The following is a 22224-nucleotide window of genomic DNA, read 5'->3' on the forward strand; positions in this document are numbered from 1 at the left end:
GATTAAGAGAACAACAATTTAACACTGAAAAGACAACTATGTCTTTTCCTTCGCATGCTATAAGAATAGTAACCTTTATATTGCAATAAAAATATAGCCATGTACATGTACAGGGTTTACTTTAACGCACAAAACACACATATTTACGCGTTCAGGCACATTGCGGACCCCTTCAAATCCAAAGTCCAACGAGTACAAAATCTTGAAAACGTACTCGTTCAAATATTGAAAGATTTGAATAGAGAACACCCGACATTGTGCATTTATTCTCGGCTTTTGGCATTTACCTACTCCCGATATGCAGGGCCCGAAAAAGTGCCCTCGAAAGGCTTCATGGACCGTTGTTTCACAAATTTTCGGCTTTTTCAACTGTTCAAACTTAAATTTTACACAGCAATAGTGCCAAAATGGTCCACCAAATTGCTTCAATTAGGTCTTCATAGTTGCAAAATTTTCCACGTTCTGATTAGGGGGAATATCCCTCTGCGTAGTGAATAAACAAATGGCCACTTTCACTTCTGCTTTCGACATTTGCCAATAATTTTTATGTTTAATGCCATATTATAACATTTTCATACAAAATAGATTAGCATTTCTTTGCCATAAAATGTTAATTTTATTTTTGAGCCGAACAACTACATCAAAGCAAAGAAAATTGGAATTTACTACCAGCGCATATGTCGCCAATACGTACCACTCCTTCGGTCACGTTATGGTATGACCCTTTGTTGTGTAGCTCACCCTCCTGCACGCCGTGTACGTACTGTGTGTTATGAACATCGTGCATGCGTTCGACTAATAATTCCATCGTAATAATAAAACGCCGATTCCGGCGTTTTATTTAAAATCTCGGATTTTGACAAAACTACAGCACATAGTCTTGATTTTTGCAGGGTATATTGGTTTAATAAAGTACAATATAATCATGTAAAAAAATGAATTTTAAAAAATCAGTGAGGGCGTCCTCCTCGGCAAATGTTATAATATGGCTTTAACACAATGTATAGGCTTACAATAATAGGGAAAACTTGCCGTCCACGAAAGGATTCATGGACTGCCCATTTCACAGTTTTTTGGCTTTTTAAACAAATATTTTACAAATGGTCCATCAAATCACTTCAATTAGATTTTCATTTTGCAAAAGTTTCTTACTTCTCAGGGGGTATTTTTTATATTTTATTATTTTCTTCTAAAATTGCACCTTCTGACTGCTCTAGATCCGCCACCGCTCCAAACACTCACACATTGTTAAAAATGTCTTCAAAATAATATTATTATAAAATTACCCCTTGGGCAATGTTTTGGACCCCTTCAAGGAAAAATTCACAATTGAAAGAGTCCAAAAAAATAGAAAATACCCCTTCAGCAAAATGATTAAAGAAAACCCTGGCCATGTACACACAGAATTAAGTGTGCTCATCAAGAAGTGTTCACCTCCGGTACCTATTTAAAAATGTGTGACCCACACATGAAACATAACAATTAGTTTTGCCGTCGGACAAGTTTAAACTGTCTGATGTTAGGGAAATTGACAGTTTTAAACTTGTCCAAAGCAAACCCACTAATTGTTATGAACTCCTGTCGTAAAAGTCTATCCCACAATATATAATGCCCCCTGTTGATGATATTGCACGTTGTATATTATTAAACACACTCATGGCTGCAAGTGCCCACTTGCAAAAAAAATATAGGGATAAATATAAGTTTAAAAAAAAAATATAGGGCCAATATAGGGGAAAAGGGCAACATTAGGCATACATGTATAGGAATTTTAAACATTTGCAACAGATGTAACAGATGTAAAACAAAAAATACTCATTGTTTGTAACAGTTTTGTTCATACAGCATTATATCAATGTCAAAATTTATCTCGCAAAATGCATGTTGAAGAATTGAAGTTAATATTAGCTGTGTTCAGACACAGGGTTTTACACCTGGCGCAAGGTTGTGTTAAATGTCAGAGTAGTGCTTATGTGAATGCTATGTGGGCATCAGGATGAATGGGATTAACTTCAGATGCAAAAACTCAACATGAACTGTGAAAAGGTCTACTCCCCAGAATCCAGAAAAATACAATACAATTTTTTTAGATTAAAAAAATATTATCAACTTCTGCCAAAAACACAGATCAACCCCTACTGTTCATTTAGCACTACTGTCTGTTCAACTAGCTTAGATTCTAGATATTTGAAAAAATACAAAATTGTGGCCAAAGTTGTCAAAGAAATGTGTTAGCACAGCCTTAGACCTAACATGATTTATACTTTTCAAATTCCAAAGTTCAATTTAAAACCCCATTTCTTTTCAATTTTGCCTCATTTTAGGCAGTTACTTGGGTCCACCAAAAGGCTTCGCGACCTTTTTACAAATCGAGTGGGACGGTCCATCCTCAATTTAGGGCATAGACTCTATCCAATTTAGCAAAACAATCTGTCCACCAATCTGTCCTGCCATTTCAATTGTTATACCGTTCCGGTTATTGGATAGGTTCTATAGGTGATGATGGTCCACCGGTTTTTGTTACACGAAATTATATGGTGCGATTATATTTTATGCATAACATTATTCTGAGCATTTTTTCCCCTAAACAATGACAGTAAAATTATGGATTTCGTTCTTATTTCAACTAGTTTACAATGTAAATTGAGTTTTGTTTAATACCACCATTCCTTCCCAAGAATATCAGCATTTGCTTGACATTTTCAGATACAGTGACTTTACAAGAATTGTTTTCTGTGACCTGATTGTTTTAAATAATATTTTCTTGTATATACAAAAGTTCTTTTATTTCACAGTTTTTTCAGTTTGTATTCAACAAACAAAACGAAATATAACAAATTGAAAATAAATGTGTAGTTTTATAATAAACCTACAGGCCTACACCTTCTCAGACCCATTCGCACAAACAATAAATAAATAAATAAATAAATAAATAAAAATAAATAAATAAATAAATAAATACATAAGGAATTCCTATATGTGTTCATCCATATCAAAAGCGATGCACTTGTTATGGCTGCTACATGTGTCTCATTTCACATAATAGCTAGGAATAAATACCAGACTCATTTCAAGTGGGGGTCACTTTATATCATTCCAAATAAAATGGTTTAGGTATACAGAGAACATTCCTTAACCATGTGACTTGGGGATGATTCAAAGTGACCTCCACTTGAAATGAGTCTGGTATTTATTCCTAGCTATTATGTGAAATGAGACACATGTAGCAGCCGACAAGTGCATCGTTTTGATATGGATGGACACATATTAGAAAACCTTAGTTCATATATAATAACGTAATGTTTCAACACAAATTAGGCATACTTGCATTTTGCTGGACAATACTTCCTGATGCGGATGATCGAATAAATACTATCTCTGCGCATTGTGACATTCGTCCCCATTGCTCTAAATGGATTGATTCAAGAAAGTTTATGGTACCCGACGTTCTATGGCTTTTTATGAAAATATCGCGGGAAAATAAGACCAAAATTGAAAAGAAATGGGGTTTTAAATTGAACTTTAGAATTTGAAAAGTATAAATTACGTTAGGTCTAAGGCTGTGCTAACACTTTTCTTTGATGACTATGACCACAATGTTTTGTTTTTTCAAATATCTTAAAAATTCAAGAATCTAAGCTAATTGAACAGACAGTAACTGGCAATTAAAATTAAAATTTCACTAGTCAAAAACATGTATTTTTAGGGTGTTTTTCACATGCTGTGACAATCAAGTCTAAAGACTTGTATGTAATTTCAATTTACGCATTCTAATTTTTGGAAAACATGTTTCATTCTTATAACTTAATTATTTTATTAAAGTAACACAAACAATTTCAGCACATACTCAAGATTGTTAATGCTTAGATTTGTTCCAAGTTTTTGATTTTTGAAAATGCATGTTTTTGGCTTTTTCAAGAAATTAGTAAAATAATGAACTTTTTCTTTTATCTCCAGTTAGTGAATGATTAGAATTGAGCTATGTTTCATTTGACAGAAATTGATAATATTATGTCAATCCCCAAAAAATTAGTGCTGTATTTTTCTGGAATGGGAAGTAGTGTGGGTTCATATGGCAAAGGCCCAAGAAGTTCTGTGAATTTACTGAAATTGAAGGGCAAAAATGTAACCTGAAATTATGAATTTGGAGTACAAAATGGTGTCAAAAAGGCATTTACACTCAATAAATAAGACCTTCTGCAAAACTATTTAAAATCTGATGACAAAATATAGGGACTATAAGGCTTTTAAAAATTATATAGGGAAATATAGAAAAATCTTTAAAATATAGGGCTGCTTGCAGCCCTGCACATTGTCTATTTTCTTATTGCTCAAACAAAAGCCTATATCCATTGTTAACTTACTTATTCCTATCAACTTGCTTCTATATCCGCAAATATGTGCAAGTACTCTTCTTGGTGCGCAGGGTCCAACTTTTCTTGCAGTGGTTTTTATTCGTTGCTTTGCTGTAAGTAGAAAATATTAATGCCATTATTGTTTTTAACAATTCTATTGACTTCAGAAAAATTGTTTTAGAAATATGTAGAATTTCATGTTTCTTGTTAAGTATTTATCTACCAAAAAAGCGTTGACAACGTAAAGAAATCAGCAAGTTTAAAAAACCCACCTCGGCTCACTTTTTGAAACTTGGTCCCATTTTGAACACCAACAGCAAATCAGTGTTTTTATTTTATTTCAACAGAATACAGCGTTTCCAACAAGATTACAAGCCTACTTGTTATTCGTTTAATTCAATCATTAATCATGTTAATCATGATTATTATAAAACAAAACTCAATAGGATATTGGCTTACCATGCAAGAACAAGATAATAACCTTTCAGGTCGTTCCAGAAAGCTTACAAATTAATATCGCATCTGCACATTAAAGATACCTAACACTTCTGGAAATGTTTTAAATTGATATAAATATGATAAAGTTTAAATCAGTAACTTTTACAAATGGGACCAAGTTTCAAAAAGTGAGCCGAGGTGGGTTTTTTAAACTTGCTGATTTCTTTACGTTGTCAACGTTTTTTTGGTAGATTTCTTTTCTTTTTTATGAATGTAGCCAAGCAGCTCCAAGCTTGGAAAGTCATCAGGTTACGAAGTGCACCATAAAGCGAATAAAACGAAAAATGGATGTTTGAAGTTGCTATTCTTGATTCATGACAATAAATAATTAAACAAAACTTTATCAGTTGTTTATTTTAAAACTACTTGCTCAAATCACGCGTGACTGTAATGTTCAGAGGCGTACACAATGATCAATAAACATTTTAATATACTTTAATTATTCAAGGCTACGTAAATATGTAAAGAAAATGTAAATATGAACAACACACACCCAATGCTGACAATGCCAGAGAGACACACATAGAGTAAATCCGATTTAGGCCTACTTCATGTCGGAACTGGTAAATGCGCATTATGTTTAAGCCTATACTACGGAAGCGTCTAAATGCCCCAGATAATCGTGTTTTAATGTTTGTGGTTCTTTGTAGCCCTGCGGGGCAATCTACTTGGCTATCCGAATTTCGCGGTTTCTGGTTCTTTGTAGCCCTTCGGGCAACCTAGTTGAATATTCCTATTAAGCGGCGGTTGTCGGCAATCTTTCGTGGTTTGTGGTTTTCATCCAGCCCTGCACTCTATCGGGAGCTAATTTATAGTTTAAGCTTGTTGAATATCCATATTTCGTGGTTTGTGGTTCTTTGTAGCCCTGTGGGGCAATCTAGTTGCATATCCAAATTTCGCGGTTTGTGGCTTTTATAGCCCATGGGCAATCTAGTTGGTATCAATATTGAGCGGCAGTTGTTGTTGATCTTTCGCGGTTTGTGGTTCTTTATAATCGATAGGCCTGCGGGCAATCTAATTGGATATCCAAAATTTTGTAGCCCAGCGGGCCAATATAGTTGAATATCGTGGTTTGCGATTTTAATTTCCCTCTATCGGGAGCTAATTTATAGTCTAAGCTTGTTGGATATCCGTATTTCGTGGTTTGTGATTCTTTATAATCGCTAGGCCTGCGGGCAATCTAGTCTTTCCCGGTTTGTGGTTCTTTGTAATCTTTCGTGTTTTGTGGTTTTAATTTCCCTCATCAAGTCCTGCTCTCTATCGGGAGCTAATTTGTAGTTTAAGCTTGTTGGATATCCATATTTCGTGGTTTGTGGTTCTTTGAAGCCCTGTGGGGCAATAGTTCCATATCCAAATTTCGCGGTTTGTGGTTCTTTATAGCCCCGTGGGGCAATCTACTTGGATATCAATATTGAGCGGCAGTTGTTGGCGATCTTTCGCGGTTTGTGGTCTTAATTTGTTGGATATCCATATTTCGCGGTTTGTGGTTCTTTATAATCAATAGGCCTGCGGGCAATCTGGTTGGATATCCAAATTTCGCGGTTTGTAATTCTTTGTAGCCCGGCAGGGCAATCTAGTTGGATACCCCTATTAAGCGGCGGTTGTCGGCGATCTTTCGCGGTTTGTTCTTTTAATTCCCCTTATTAAGTCCTGCCCTGTATCGGGAGCTTAATTTATAGTTTAAGCTTGTTGGATATCCATATTTCGTGGAGTGTGATTCTTTGTAGCCCTGCGAGGCAATGTAGTTGGATATCCAAATTTCAAGGTTTGTGGTTCTTTATAGCCCTGTGGGGAAATCTAGTTGGATATCAATATTCAGCGGCAGTTGTTGGCGATCTTTCGCGGTTTGTGATTTTAATTTATAATATTTATATCAAATATAATTTCAGTCTGAGCTGTGAACAGAGCCACTGATAAATGTGTTTTAAATGACGAAGATGCCATGCCATGATAGTCAGGCATGGTGATAACATCTGGATGGTGAAAGTAGGCCCTAGGCCTATAGGACTAAATGTGAATAAAAAATCAAACATGTAAAAAAAAATATAATATCACAATAGCAATGGATGTTCGAAATGGTGTTATTCTTGATTTACGACAATAAATTGATTAATAAAACATTTAAAAAAAGTGGTGGGAAGTTTGAACTTGAGCAAAAATGCATGAATGGATTAGAAGTCCATGGCCTTAACCACTTCGCCACGGGAACGTCCCGTTATTACGCTGTGTGAAAGTGGAGTATTTATTAATATGAATATATGCTGTGGTCCGGAAAGAATAAAAGAATTGTGAAAAACTTGATTTTTTGGCGAATGGGGTCCAGAATTTGTATGTAGGGTATCCAGGAAAATGCCTGGGTATATTTGAAAGTGAATCTGAAAAATTAGTGCGACAGTGACAGCCATGTATGGCTGTAGCAGTGACTTAAAGATTGTGGATATCAGTATGATTAGCCATGATTTGCCACTAATTTTGGCTATGAAATACCGCGTGAAATAAAGCAAGAATGTTTGTTTATTATCAAACAATCGGATTGACTGTAAGATTGGTGTAACTATTTGAAATAAAGAGTTGTTAAAATATGACACTTTGGACAGTAAATACGATTTAGCATGGTTTTAGATATATTTTGTACCCAGCGAAAAATATCATAGAACAATAGCGTTTTGTTCCGTGTAAATATAGTCTCATGGTGCATCTGTTTATTCTTCTTTATCAGTCGTTTTTTTTTAAACTTGCTGGTCATGCTACCGCATGACTCTAATATACCACGGTGTTGTTTAATCCTGAATAATAAATTCAGTTTACTTTACATCTACTCAAATATGAATGCCCATTTGTATCTGAAAGTGAAAATTCATATGGCTTAACATAGCTCAACATAATTATACGTTTGTGAAGGTTGTCATTCATCCAGGTATAATCAAATATAAAATTAGATTAAATTAAGACTGTTCAACTGGACTCACGGTTTTTGAGAGGCAACAGTTTCACACCTTATCTTCAGGCCGTCTGTTGGTCTGTCGGCAATTGGTCACTGACCACTGGTGAGATGGATCGTGAGCGGACTGTGATTACAATTGGAGGAATAAGGATGGTGTATTCCCTGGCTGAAATTTGATATACTTTTGATACACCACATTTGATACGTATGAAAAATGTATGAAATAAAAAGTATTTGAATTGGAACCCTCATTTCATACACTTTTATGTATCAAAACTGTATCAAATTAACATTGCATACACATTTTATACATATCAAAAGTGTATCAAATGCCAAGATAATGTATCAAAAAAGTATCAAATGAAATGTATCATTTCATTTCATACATATTTGATACATAATTATATCAAAAGTGTATCAAATTTGTAACTGTATCAAATCAGGGTTCCAATTTAAACTGTATCAAATTAGCATTGAAATTTTTATCCTTTCATTTCATACACATTTCATACATAATTTATATCAAAAGTGTATCGAATAAGTTACTGTATCAAATCAGGGTTCCAATTTAAACTATATCAAATTAGCATTGAAATTTTTATCCTTTCATTTCATACACATTTCATACATAATTTATATCAAAAGTGTATCGAATATGTTACTGTATCAAATCAGGGTTCCAATTTAAACTGTATCAAATTAGCGTTGAATTTTTTATCCTTTCATTTTATACACATTTCATACTTAATTATATCAAAAGTGTATGAAATATGTAACTGTATCAAATCAGGGTTCCAATTTAAACTGTATCAAATTAGCATTGAAATTTTTATCCTTTCATTTCATACACATTTCATACATAATTATATCAAAAGTGTATGGAATATGTAACTGTATCAAATCAGCGTTCCAATTTAAACTGTATCAAATTAGCGTTCAAATTTTTATTCTTTCATTTCATACACATTCCATACATAATTATATCAAAAGTGTATCAAATATGTAACTGTATCAAATCAGGGTTCCAATTTAAACTGTATCAAATTAGTGTTGAAATTTTTATCCTTTCATTTTATACACATTTCATACATAATTTATATCAAAAGTGTATGAAATATGTAACTGTATCAAATCAGGGTTCCAATTTAAACTGTATCAAATTAGCATTGAAATTTTTATCCTTTCATTTCATACACATTTCATACATAATTTATATCAAAAGTGTATCGAATAAGTTACTGTATCAAATCAGGGTTCCAATTTAAACTATATCAAATTAGCATTGAAATTTTATCCTTTCATTTCATACACATTTCATACATAATTATATCAAAAGTGTATCGAATATGTTACTGTATCAAATCAGGGTTCCAATTTAAACTGTATCAAATTAGCGTTGAATTTTTTATCCTTTCATTTTATACACATTTCATACTTAATTATATCAAAAAGTGTATGAAATATGTAACTGTATCAAATCAGGGTTCCAATTTAAACTGTATCAAATTAGCATTGAAATTTTTATCCTTTCATTTCATACACATTTCATACATAATTATATCAAAAGTGTATGGAATATGTAACTGTATCAAATCAGCGTTCCAATTTAAACTGTATCAAATTTGTGTTCAAATTTTTATTCTTTCATTTCATACACATTCCATACATAATTATATCAAAAGTGTATCAAATATGTAACTGTATCAAATCAGGGTTCCAATTTAAACTGTATCAAATTAGCGTTGAAATTGTTATCCTTTCATTTTATACACATTTCATACATAATTTATATCAAAAGTGTATGAAATATGCCACTGTATCAAATCAGCGTTCCAATTTAAACTGTATCAAATTAGCGTTGAAATTCTTATCCTTTCCTTTCATACACATTTAATACATAATTATATCAAAAGTGTATCAAATATGTCACTGTATCAAATCAGCGTTCCAATTCTAATGCTGGCCAGCGGGACCGCCCTATTTTTGATACATGCCGTTTGATACGCTTTTGATAGTTTTTTGATACACTTTTGATATAGTTTTTGATACACTTTTGATACAGTTTTTGATACACTTTTGATACAGTTTTTTATACACTTTTGATACAGTTTTTATACACTTTTGATACAGTTTTTTATACACTTTTGATATAGTTTTTCAAATTTCAAAATTGGTCAAATCAAGCTCAAATTCAACAAGAATTATCATTACATGATCTAAACATATTTGCAAACATTAATGACCCCAAAGCTTAAAGTGAAGGGGTCAAAGGTCAAATTTTGAAATTAGTCTAATCAAGCTCAAATTCAACACTGCCCTCTACTGGCAATGCTGACTTCTAGCACTTCCCCCATCACGGAGCAGCTCAATGCACTTTCCCTATCAACGTTCAAAATTACAGCATAATAGGACAAATTGCAAAAAGAAGCAAAACCCAACCAAAATGGAACATACATACATCAGAGGGCCTGCTTGGAAAGCAGTGCTTGTCACTGAAGTTGTTACCCTCAATAAAGAGACAAAAGGCTACCAATAACAAAAAGATTCAGCAGGGTTTTTTTTACTATACAGGCATGTGCTATATTCATGCTTAATAATATATACATATAGAGGCCCTATATAATATACATGTATAGTAAGCTTACCTTATCAGAACAAAGTCAATAAAATATCCTCTTTAATCACAGTCCCTGATTACAACTACATTGTAACCTAATGTGCAGTCTACAAGCATGTTTGTATCTTCATTATGATAAATAAAACACCATAATTTGCTCTAAAATACAGTACATTTCCAAATGTTAACTGCATGCATGCCACTGGGCAAATTTGAAAATGATGAGTCATTATCTAGACATGTGATCAGTAATTGATACAGTTTTGATACACTACAAAAGGTCAGTTTATGAAAGCCCAATTTGATACACTTTTGATATACCTCTAGCCACCCAAAATAAACTAAGTCCAATTTAATACGCTTTTGATACACTGTAGGCAGCCAGAATTTGACTAAGTCCAATTTGATACACTTTTGATATAGCTCTAGCCACCAAAAATTAACTAAGTTCAATTTGATACACTTTACATACACTAAAAAACAGGCAAAGTCCAATTTAATACACTTTTGATACACTGTATGCAGCCAGAATTTGACTAAGTCCAATTTGATACACTTTTGATATACATCTAGCACCAAAAATGAACTAAGTTCATTTTGATACACTTTACATACACTAAAAAACTGCAAAGTCCAATTTGATACACTTTTGATACACCACAAGCATGACCAAAATTAACTAAGTTCAAATTCGATACACTTTTGATACATTTTTGATACAGTTAGGTGGTATTTGATACAGTTTTGATATACAAAGGGTGTATTGAAAATGTATCAACTGAAAATATAGGGTATCAAAACTGTATCAAATACCACCTAACTGTATCAAAAATGTATCAAAAGTGGCTAGAGCTATATCAAAAGTGTATCAAACTGACCTTTTGTAGTGTATCAAAACTGTATCAATTACTGATCACATGTCTAGATAATGACTCATCATTTTCAAATTTGCCCATGTGGCATGCATGCAGTTAACACCAGGATTTGCATTTGGAAATGTACTGTATTTTAGAGCAAATTATGGTGTTTTATTTATCATAATGAAGATACAAACATGCTTGTAGACTGCACATTAGGTTACAATGTAGTTGTAATCAGGGACTGTGATTAAAGAGGATATTTTATTGACTTTGTTCTGATAAGGTAAGCTTACTATACATGTATATTATATAGGGCCTCTATATGTATATATTATTAAGCATGAATATAGCACATGCCTGTATAGTAAAAAACCCTGCTGAATCTTTTTGTTATTGGTAGCCTTTTGTCTCTTTATTGAGGGTAACAACTTCAGTGACAAGCACTGCTTTCCAAGCAGGCCCTCTGATGTATGTATGTTCCATTTTGGTTGGGTTTTGCTTCTTTTTGCAATTTGTCCTATTATTGTAATTTTGAACGTTGATAGGGAAAGTGCATTGAGCTGCTCCGTGATGGGGGAAAGTGCTAGAAGTCAGCATTGCCAGTAGAGGGCAGTGTTGAATTTGAGCTTGATTAGACTAATTTCAAAATTTGACCTTTGACCCCTTCACTTTAAGCTTTGGGGTCATTAATGTTTGCAAATATGTTTAGATCATGTAATGATAATTCTTGTTGAATTTGAGCTTGATTGGACCAATTTTGAAATTTGAAAAACTATATCAAAAGTGTATAAAAAACTGTATCAAAAGTATATAAAAACTGTATCAAAAGTGTATAAAAAGCTGTATCAAAAGTGTATAAAAAACTGTATCAAAAGTGTATAAAAAACTGTATCAAAAGTGTATCAAAAAACTATCATGCTTCTGTCACACTACACCGAATAGGTCTTCCGCATACAAGAAACGGATGGTATTTTAGTAAATCCGTTGTTGTTCGTCAATGATCGCTTTTATGTTCTTTTTTATGTCCTGCTATCATCCGCCAAATGCGTTTCGTGTTAGGTGATGTTCGTTAAGTCCGTCGGTAAGTTTTGCATGCACAAAACTTGAACGGAGTGTACCGAATACACATGTTCGGTATTTATCCGATGTGTGTTCGTATGGTGCCGCATATTGCGGAGTTTGTTCGTTCTCCTTTCGTTCATGTTTGTTCTTTGTTCGTTACTTTTGCACTCGGCCCGTGTTCGTTGTAAATACGTTCCTGTGAGGCCTTCACCACCGGATAGCATATTTTTGCATTCGGTGATGTACGTTGACCCAGACCGTGTTAGTGTCACACTACACCGGATCGGTCTTCCGTATAAAAAACGGATGGTATTTTAGCAAATCCGTTAGTGTTCGTCAATGTTCGTTTTATGTTCTTCATATGTCCTGCTATTATCCGCCAAATGCGTTTCGTGTTAGGTGATGTTTGTTTAGTCCGTCGACAATACGTTTCAAGTTTTGTGCATGCAAAAAACTTGAACGGAGTGTGCCGAATACACATGTTCGGAAGTTGTCCGATGTGTGTTCGTACTGTTCTGTATAATACCCTGGGATTGTTCGTTATTCTTTCGCTTATATACCGCAGGTGTTTGCAAGGTTTCGCAGGCGCTTGTGCCGGATGTAGGCCTATGGCGAACATGTGCATCGATCATGGGGGGACTTTCTGAAGGGTGTGTGACGAGTATCATATTGCCCCAGTACTTTAGTGACTGACAAGAAGAAAAAAGGGGGAAAGGAGAGAAAAAAGAAAGAAAGTGAGAAAAATTGAAGAGAGAAGAGAAGAGAAAAAGTTAAATTGCACGTAATTTAGTAGGACCATGCATGTAAGTAGTATTGAGGGAGGGGCACTTTCTGAAGGGTAGAGGGCGCAATATCAAATTCCTACCAGTTTTAGTGATTGACAAGAAAGAAAAAAGAAGAGAAAACATGGAAAAGGTTAAATTGTACGTTATTGAGTAGGCCCAGGATAGTATATAGTAAGCCTAAGTATAGGCCTGTGATTATTATATAGGCAGTGCTTAAATGTGGTTCCTTGGTCCAAAAGCCTGTGAAAAAATACTGCCGGCCCGTCGATATGTAGGGCCCGTGACATTTTGTCACAAAAATCAGTATTAAGACGGACTTAGGTCTATAACTGACTTTAACATATCAATCCATGCATGTATTACCTGAAATTACGAGTCTGAAGTCTTATCTAAGTGATGTCAGTGGATCAGTGTAACATTTTAAATTTTGCAAATTCAGTTCGGGCCTTCTTTGTTTTTTTGTTTAAGGCAATAATAGTGTAAAAATGATGCACCAAAAACAATTTTCCAAATTTTCCATTTTAAAACTAAATTTCTACACAATAGGCCTAGGCCTAATAATGTAAATAGGCCCTACAGTGCCCATGCAAATGGTTTCAATTGCACCTTCATTTTGAAAAATGGACAAGTCTTCCTTTTTGCTTCTGCTATGGACATCCACGTGTTATTTTTAAAATAATTGTTTATATTATACAATAATCATAATGGTGAAAACTTTTCAACGGCTTCAATTAGGCTTTCGTTTCACCAATTTGCGGCTGTTTCAAACTAAAATAGTACCCAATAATAGTGCTAAAATTGTTCCAAAAAATGACAAATGGCTTCAATTGGGCCTTCATTGTCCAAAGGTTTCTCACGTCTATTGCCCCCGGACGCTGGTTGCCCTGATATATCAGATTTGTAGCCCTTTTGTACTTATTAGCCAATATTTGACCATTTTCGTCAAAGTTTTCCCCCTTAAAAGTTGGCTTTCCCCACTTTTTTCACCCTCTGAAAAAAGTGCTTGCTACCTCACTGCCTCTAAGGGGTCAAAACCCTCTCAAACACCCTCTCCTCCCCACTTTTCTGATAGGGTGGGCGTCCCTGTTGGTGCCACATGCCACGGATTCGCCGGTCATTTGTCGGACGTTGAACGATTGAATATAAAACGCCTGCAGGATTATTAGCGGCCACAACGCATAGAGAGACGAACGGAATCGGACCCCAAATCCGGTCATTTGTCGGACGTTGAACGATCGAATATAAGACGCCTGCAGGATTATTAGCGGCCACAACGCATAGAGAAACGAACGGGAATCGGACCCCAAATCCGGTCATTTGTCGGACGTTGAACGATCGGATATAAGACGCCTGCAGGATTATTAGCGCCACAACGCATAGAGAGACGAACGGGAATCGGACCCAAAAAACCACCAAATCTTCTGCCGGACTGGTGATTTTTCCACGAATAAAATATTTTTGTATTCGGTGATGTACGTTGATCCAGTCCGTCGTAGTGTGACAGACCTATCAAAAGCGTATCAAACGGCATGTATCAAAAATAGGGCGGTCCCGCTGGCCAGCATTAGAATTGGAACGCTGATTTGATACAGTGACATATTTGATACACTTTTGATATAATTATGTATTAAATGTGTATGAAATGAAAGGATAAGAATTTCAATGCTAATTTGATACAGTTTAAATTGGAACGCTGATTTGATACAGTGGCATATTTGATACACTTTTGATATAATTATGTATCAAATATGTATGGGAATGAAAGGATAAGAATTTCAACGCTAATTTGATACAGTTTAAATTGGAACCCTGATTTGATACAGTTACATATTTCATAAACATTTGATATAATTATGTATTAAATGTGTATGAAATGAAAGGATAAAAATTTCAAATCTAATTTGATACAGTTTAAATTGGAACCCTGATTTGATACAGTTACATATTTCATACACTTTTGATATAAATTATGTATAAAATGTGTATCAAATGAAAGGATAAAAATTTCAACGCTAATTTGATACAGTTTAAATTGGAACCCTGATTTGATACAGTTACATATTTCATACACTTTTGATATAAATTATGTATGAAATGTGTATAAAATGAAAGGATAAAAATTTCAACACTAATTTGATACAGTTTAAATTGGAACCCTGATTTGATACAGTTACATATTTGATACACTTTTGATATAATTATGTATGGAATGTGTATGAAATGAAAGAATAAAAATTTGAACGCTAATTTGATACAGTTTAAATTGGAACGCTGATTTGATACAGTTACATATTCCATACACTTTTGATATAATTATGTATGAAATGAAAGGATAAAAATTTCAATGCTAATTTGATACAGTTTAAATTGGAACCCTGATTTGATACAGTTACATATTTCATACACTTTTGATATAATTATGTATGAAATGTATGAAATGTGTATGAAATGAAAGGATAAAAATTTCAATGCTAATTTGATACAGTTTAAATTGGAACCCTGATTTGATACAGTAACATATTCGATACACTTTTGATATAAATTATGTATGAAATGTGTATGAAATGAAAGGATAAAAATTTCAATGCTAATTTGATACAGTTTAAATTGGAACCCTGATTTGATACAGTTACAAATTTGATACACTTTTGATATAATTATGTATCAAATATGTATGAAATGAAATGATACATTTCATTTGATACTTTTTTGATACATTATCTTGGCATTTGATACACTTTTGATATGTATAAAATGTGTATGCAATGTTAATTTGATACAGTTTTGATACATAAAAGTGTATGAAATGAGGGTTCCAATTCAAATACTTTTTATTTCATACATTTTTCATACGTATCAAAAGTGGTGTATCAAAAGTATATCAAATTTCAGCCAGGGACAAAGCGCTTCCTGCTAAGGAACGTGCTTCCAACGACGCTGACACTCGCGACATGCCAAACGACGACACGCCGGTTCAGCGCAAGAACATTACCATCCCATATGTGTCAGATCTATTGGAGAAACTTTGTAGGATCTTCAGCCAACATCAGATCTTCGTCTCTTTCAAAACTACCAACACTTTGAGACAAAAGCTGGTTCACCCAAAATACAAGCCACCCAAAGACAAACAGAGCAATATTGTTTATGCTATTGAATGCAAGGTCAACAATTGCCAGGACTTGTATATTGGTGAAACAAAACAGACCTTGGCTAAGCGTATGTACCAACACAGACGTGCCAGCACCAGCTGTGGGGATTCTGCGGTATATACACATTTGGACAGCACGAATCACACCTTTGACAACAAAGATGTTGTGATCTTAGACAGAGAGCGCAGGTGGTATGAAAGGGGAGTAAAGGAAGCGATCTATGTCAAGAAAGAACAGCCTTCACTCAACAGAGGAGGCGGCCTGCGTCACAACTTGGCGGGGGCCTACAATTCCGTTATTAAGAACATTCCGAAGAAGTTTGGCTCTAAATCTACAAACTCTGGCAACACCATCTCGCCAGTGGTCAGTGACCAATTGCCGAGAGACCAACAGACGGCCTGAAGATGCACCTAGGATAAGGTGTGAAACTGTTGCCTCTCAAAAACCGTGAGTCCAGTTGAACAGTCTTAATTTAATCTAATTTATATTCAACATAATTATATCACTTTCATTATAGCAGTCCAGTTAGTAAATATGATTGCAGTTAAAATAAGCAAATAAGCTACAATACAGGAAAAAATAGTTGGCACACTTGCACTAAACAATTGAAATGCTTGCCCTATCAAAATGGGAGAGGCAAGTGCATGCAATATATGTGAAGTACAGACTCCCCCCTTTCCCACTCCCCATCTTTCAATGTTGGAGGGTCTCACAGACCTGTTGACAACATGGCTTGGTCCAACATCAAATTGGGGGAGCGGGGGCAGAGATATACCAAAAGACAGGCAAAGTGTGCCAACCTTTTTTTCCTGGATTGTAGCTTGCAGATAATGTAACATGTAACTATACATCACATAACCGAGGTCATCTTATTCTATTACCCAACCACATTTGAAGTTCATTGCCTGTTGCGTTTAAACAGCAGAATGGATTTAGGTCAAAATAAACAAATAACCTCTTTGCATAAATATGCTGATAACATGAAACAAAACTATATAGCACCATAGAGGTAATATCATACTCTTCTCACATATGGCTTTAAATTGGTGTTTACATGTAAATATAACATTTGTTTGTCTGTTGTTGGTTTTCTTAATAAACAACTTGTAAATCTAATCAATTTCTGTACTTACCATTGGTGCCTGGTGACACACATTGAAGGTCTGGAGTATGCAGGGACCTAATTGAGGATGCCGATTCAAGTCTCGGAGCTGGAGAGGGAGAGCTTAGCATAATTCTTGGTGATAAACTTTGAGACATGACCCCCGGGGATGGTGAATTCAAATGTTCTCTTGGTGATGTATTCTGAAGGTCTTGTGGCAATAAAGACTTTGTTGATGATGCAGATGCTGGTCTTGAAATTGGGGTCAGGGAGACACTTGGTATTCTTGGTATATTCTCTGCAGAAATACAATGAGGGGGAAAAGACACAAGTGCATGTCCCAATGAGAATTGATCGGAGAATCAACTTTTTATCCTGACATGCCAATGTCAAAACATATTTCATGTTTTGTGAATTATGGGTTAAAACAAAATATATATTTCCGAACAAAATTACAAACTAGTTTTGTGTTCATAATTTCTGTCACAGAAACTATACATGTACATGAGCTACACTTAACTCTTTTCTTGGTCAGGTTTGCTAAATTATTTCAATAATACTATAATAAAGTAGCCAAAAAGTTTTAAGAGAATTTCAGTTGGAAAAAATATGTGTAAAATAAATAAATAAACATATGGATACAAATAAATTAAAATATACAATGAAAACACATTGATCAAAAACTTTTAACAAATTCATGTCTTCTGACCCAATCAGTGTAAGGAATGATGCCAACCATGGCATATCTTTGTTTTAAATACTGCAATTGACCCTTTGCATGGGACAATTTTTGGTGCATTTTTATTTTTCTCACTTTTCTAGCAATGTGTCAGAAGGCTTTTTGCAAAGCATCTCGGGTGCGCCACTTGTATTTCAAGTTACATATCACCCACATACAAGGACTTTCAAAAAGTATCCAAAGCAAGTATTTTTCATTGGTGTAAAATGGACCCAAAGCAAAATTAAATACTATGTGGTTGTTTTCCTACCCTAAGCAAGTATTTTGCTGTTATGGGTCATGATAAACACACCTAAATTGCTATTATTTCCTAATTTGCAAGCTCAATCGGAAATAAATCATTTCCAATTGCACCTACTTCTCTAGGATCTATCAACTTGCAAAACAAACACACAATGATACAGTTTATCTTACCAGGGGAATATTGAACTACGGACAGACATCGAGACGGTCAGACCCGCCTAAACCTTCGTAAGAAGCTAGAAGACCTACTGATAGGTCTGAGATTCATAAAGAATAATATAACAAGACCTACATGTATATAGGTCCAAATTATCCTTCACTATGCTCTGCTCAAGAAATCATTTCTTCATAGAAAAAGGCCTAATATAGGCCTAGCCTTAAGCCATATAACGCCTGTCAACATAGATAATATTTCTATGCAGAGAACAGAAAACATTTACGTCACTTGTGTTTAGTATAACCTAAACTTAAACAATAAAGCTATGCCATGCTAAGTGAACATCATGGCCAAATGCTGCGAATAACAATTCTTTAGCCCTGAGGAACCAAAGTCCTAACAATCAGAGGATTCGAATTATCTGAATTCTGAGCATCTCCCATCTACCCAAATTACTGGACGGACTGTGGCATGGATCAGATATAACCCAAGCTATCACAATTATCATCAAGCAGGTCCCATAGGGCCTAGGCCATACCGCCATTGGACATGTTGGACACAATCCAAAAAGAGATAACTGAACACAAGTTTTGATAAGCCTACAGAAAATTTGACGTCCGTAGCCCTCTGTGCTGGCAACAATCAATGCCTTGATCACACCACGCTGTACACAATTCATGCATACCGCTGAATTGACCATTACGTAATCCTCGATCCGCAGGCCTCCAAAGGAAATGTATATAGTAATCAGTCTAGAGGCTTGAAGAAAATTAAACTAACGAAAAAGCACACATTTTGAGGAGTTTTTGAGTACAATTACACCCAGATTATACTTTCATTTCAACTCATTTTTGTTGGCATCTTGATGTCGAGTTCAGCTACCCTTTTCTAGTAATTGCAATTAAGGTACCCTTTTCCTCATATTTTTTTTATACCCTAAGCGAGATATTCGTGTATCACGCCCGACTGTGAAAAAAGACCCTTTTACTTGCTTTTTTGTATGCGGGTCGCGGGTGATATACAACTAAAAATATAAGTGCTCCCCCGGGCAAAGCGTAAATGTAATTTGACAAAGCATGCATAACTATGAAAGATGTAGGCGCACGCAAAAACACACTTTTTTGGGCGGAACCTCATTTTGAGATGACTGTCACATACCTGCCAACATTGAAAACCTAGAAAACAGAGTACATGGCGAACGTAGGGCGCGAAGCGCCCGTAGTATCGCCTCTGATGGGGGGGTCCAGGGGCCCGCTTAAGGGCCCTTGGTGGGGTCCAGGGGCAAAGCCCCCCAAAGCTAGAGGGTTTCTACACTGTAAAAACCCATATAAGCCCCTTCACATTAGACACATTTTATAGAAAAACAACAAGGTGAAAATGAAGCCCTAGGCTTTTATACACTTTGAGGAGGGATTTATACTCCATATCTAGCAACAATTTCAACACATATTTGATGACTACAACCTTTGAAAAAAAGGTGAAAAAACATTCTGGGACCTGTTTTTATAAGTTTGAAAAATATGCTTCCTTCACACAGAAAATGTGCTTTTAAAAATGCAGTTTCCTATACTTTTGTACATAACGATCATCAGTTGAAGCAATATTTTGGCTATATAACAAGGCCTACGTGACTGATAGGACATTGATATGATGCACAATACAAAGGTGAAATTTTTTAAAAAAATCCATTTTTTCTTAATTTTTTCAAAGTTTTTGGCAACTTGAGAACCTCTAGACCTATTCTGAAGGTTGCATTTGAGGAGGGATTTATACTCCATATCTGGCAACAATTTCAACACATATTTGATGACTGCAACCTTTGAAAAAATGTGAAAAAACATTCTGGGACTTGTTTTTACAAGTTTGAAAAATATGCTTCCTTCACATAGAAAATGTGCTTTTAAAAATGCAGTTTCCTATACTTTTGTACATAACGATCATTCGTTGAAGCGATTTTTTCGGCTTTATAACAGGGCCTACGTGACTGATAGGACACTGATATGATGCACAATACAAAGTTAAAAATTCAGAAAAAAAAACATTTAACAAAAAACATGTCAAAGTTTTTGTTGACTTTGGAGAAACACTAGACGTATTCTGAAGTGCTAGGATCATTCACAGATGATTTGAAAAAAAAAATTGGAAAACATTACAAAAAAATTACAGTTTGTTATCTTTAATATGCAAACCACCAACTAATGTTTACCTCTTCATCTATCACAATATTATACATGCATTGGTTTTCCATGCATTTTATAATATGTGCTAGATGAAGAGGTAAACATCAGTTAGTGGTTTGCATATTAAGGATAACAAACTGTAATTTTTTTGTAATTTTTTCCAATTGTTTTCAAATCATCTGTGAATGATCCTAGCACTTCAGAATAGGTCCAGTGGTTCTCCAAAGTCTCAAAACTTTGGAAAAGAAATTTAAAAAAAAATATTAAAACTCAGGAAATCGGAGTAACTCCGCGAAAATCGGAGTAGTTGAGTTGGCAGGTATGCAGTGTCAAGTTAATGGTCACTTAAACCCATAGATTCACCAGACAATCTAGCACAAGAAAAAGAATACTCATGTGACACCTTCTATGGTATTTTGCAGTTCTACTTGACCATCAACAGGCTTTAGATAACAATATCTTTCCCTTCACTAATACAAATAACCATCTTTCCTGTAAACTCTATATTGGACATTGAACTTTTGTGTTATACTGATATGGAGATGTCTTTGAAAACTAAAGGGATGTGACATACAGTATACTTATTTTAGGACCCTGTAATGAATAAAAAGGGCAGCAATATGATAATTAAAATTTCCCATTTCATGCATTTTGCTTACCATTATTTAGTAATGCCACCATACGTAAATCCTCATCATAGGGCTTTCGTGGTGAATTGGGCTTTGGAGAGCCACCAAGAGTCTTTGATAGACCACATGGGGAAAGAACTGGTAATATCTCAGACACAACATTCTTAACTTGACCTTAAGAAAAAAGAAAATGATTGCCTCAACTTTGGGTTTATTCTTTGTGTAAACTGCACAGAATTAGCCTATCACATAAATTTTATCATGATACAGCTTTATTCTGTAAGCTGCTTAATTCCTCAAAGTGGAGTCTTTGTAATGTATTAGTCTAACTCATGAATATCTTACACCAAAGATCTTTGTCTGTTATAGAAAGATGAGCTTGAATCCTGGTTTGTTAAAAATCATGGACAAAATTAAAGATATTGTACATATTTTGCCAAGAAAGTTTTTTGGCCAATTCAAGTCATAATATTGTTTCATTGTCGTTTGTTCATATATGCAAAGAATGTTATGAATAAATGTTTATTTAACCATTGTTTTGACCATTGGTGTTTGTTTTTTCTCCATGCTAAAAAACATGACTAATGTAACTCGTCTTCTAATGTAACTTGTCACTATCACCAATTTGCTAAATCAAAAAATCTGAATAATCATCAAAAATCTGATGCTTGCAAGAGGATGGGTCACTGTGCAACTAAAGTGCACGGCCCAGTGAGTAGGAAATCTACATTTAAGCATGAACTTCTTTTGACAAAACATTTGTTTTGAGAATTATGAGTTAAAACAATATTAATATTTCTAAAAACATATTTTTGTTTGTTTTTTGTTAGATAATTTTGAAATATAAAACATAATCATTTCTTTAATAGAAACTATATACATCAAACTATACTTTACTCTTTAA

At 34.6% G+C, this 22224-nt stretch overlaps 1 protein-coding gene across 1 annotated transcript in view; it reads right to left on the bottom strand.

Moving 5' to 3' along the window:
* The window catches only part of LOC140169372 (uncharacterized), a 48243-nt gene that overhangs the window by 16434 nt on the left and 9585 nt on the right, over window positions 1-22224 (bottom strand). The window contains exons 6-7 of the mRNA XM_072192630.1: window positions 17404-17670; window positions 4365-4466 (exon numbers count right to left, since the gene is read on the bottom strand). Of these exons, the coding sequence (XP_072048731.1) occupies window positions 4365-4466; window positions 17404-17670 (369 nt within the window). The remainder of the gene's footprint in view (window positions 1-4364; window positions 4467-17403; window positions 17671-22224) is intronic.

Source organism: Amphiura filiformis, chromosome 14 (genome assembly GCF_039555335.1).
Source record: "Amphiura filiformis chromosome 14, Afil_fr2py, whole genome shotgun sequence".
Classification (NCBI taxonomy): Eukaryota; Metazoa; Echinodermata; class Ophiuroidea; order Amphilepidida; family Amphiuridae; genus Amphiura; species Amphiura filiformis.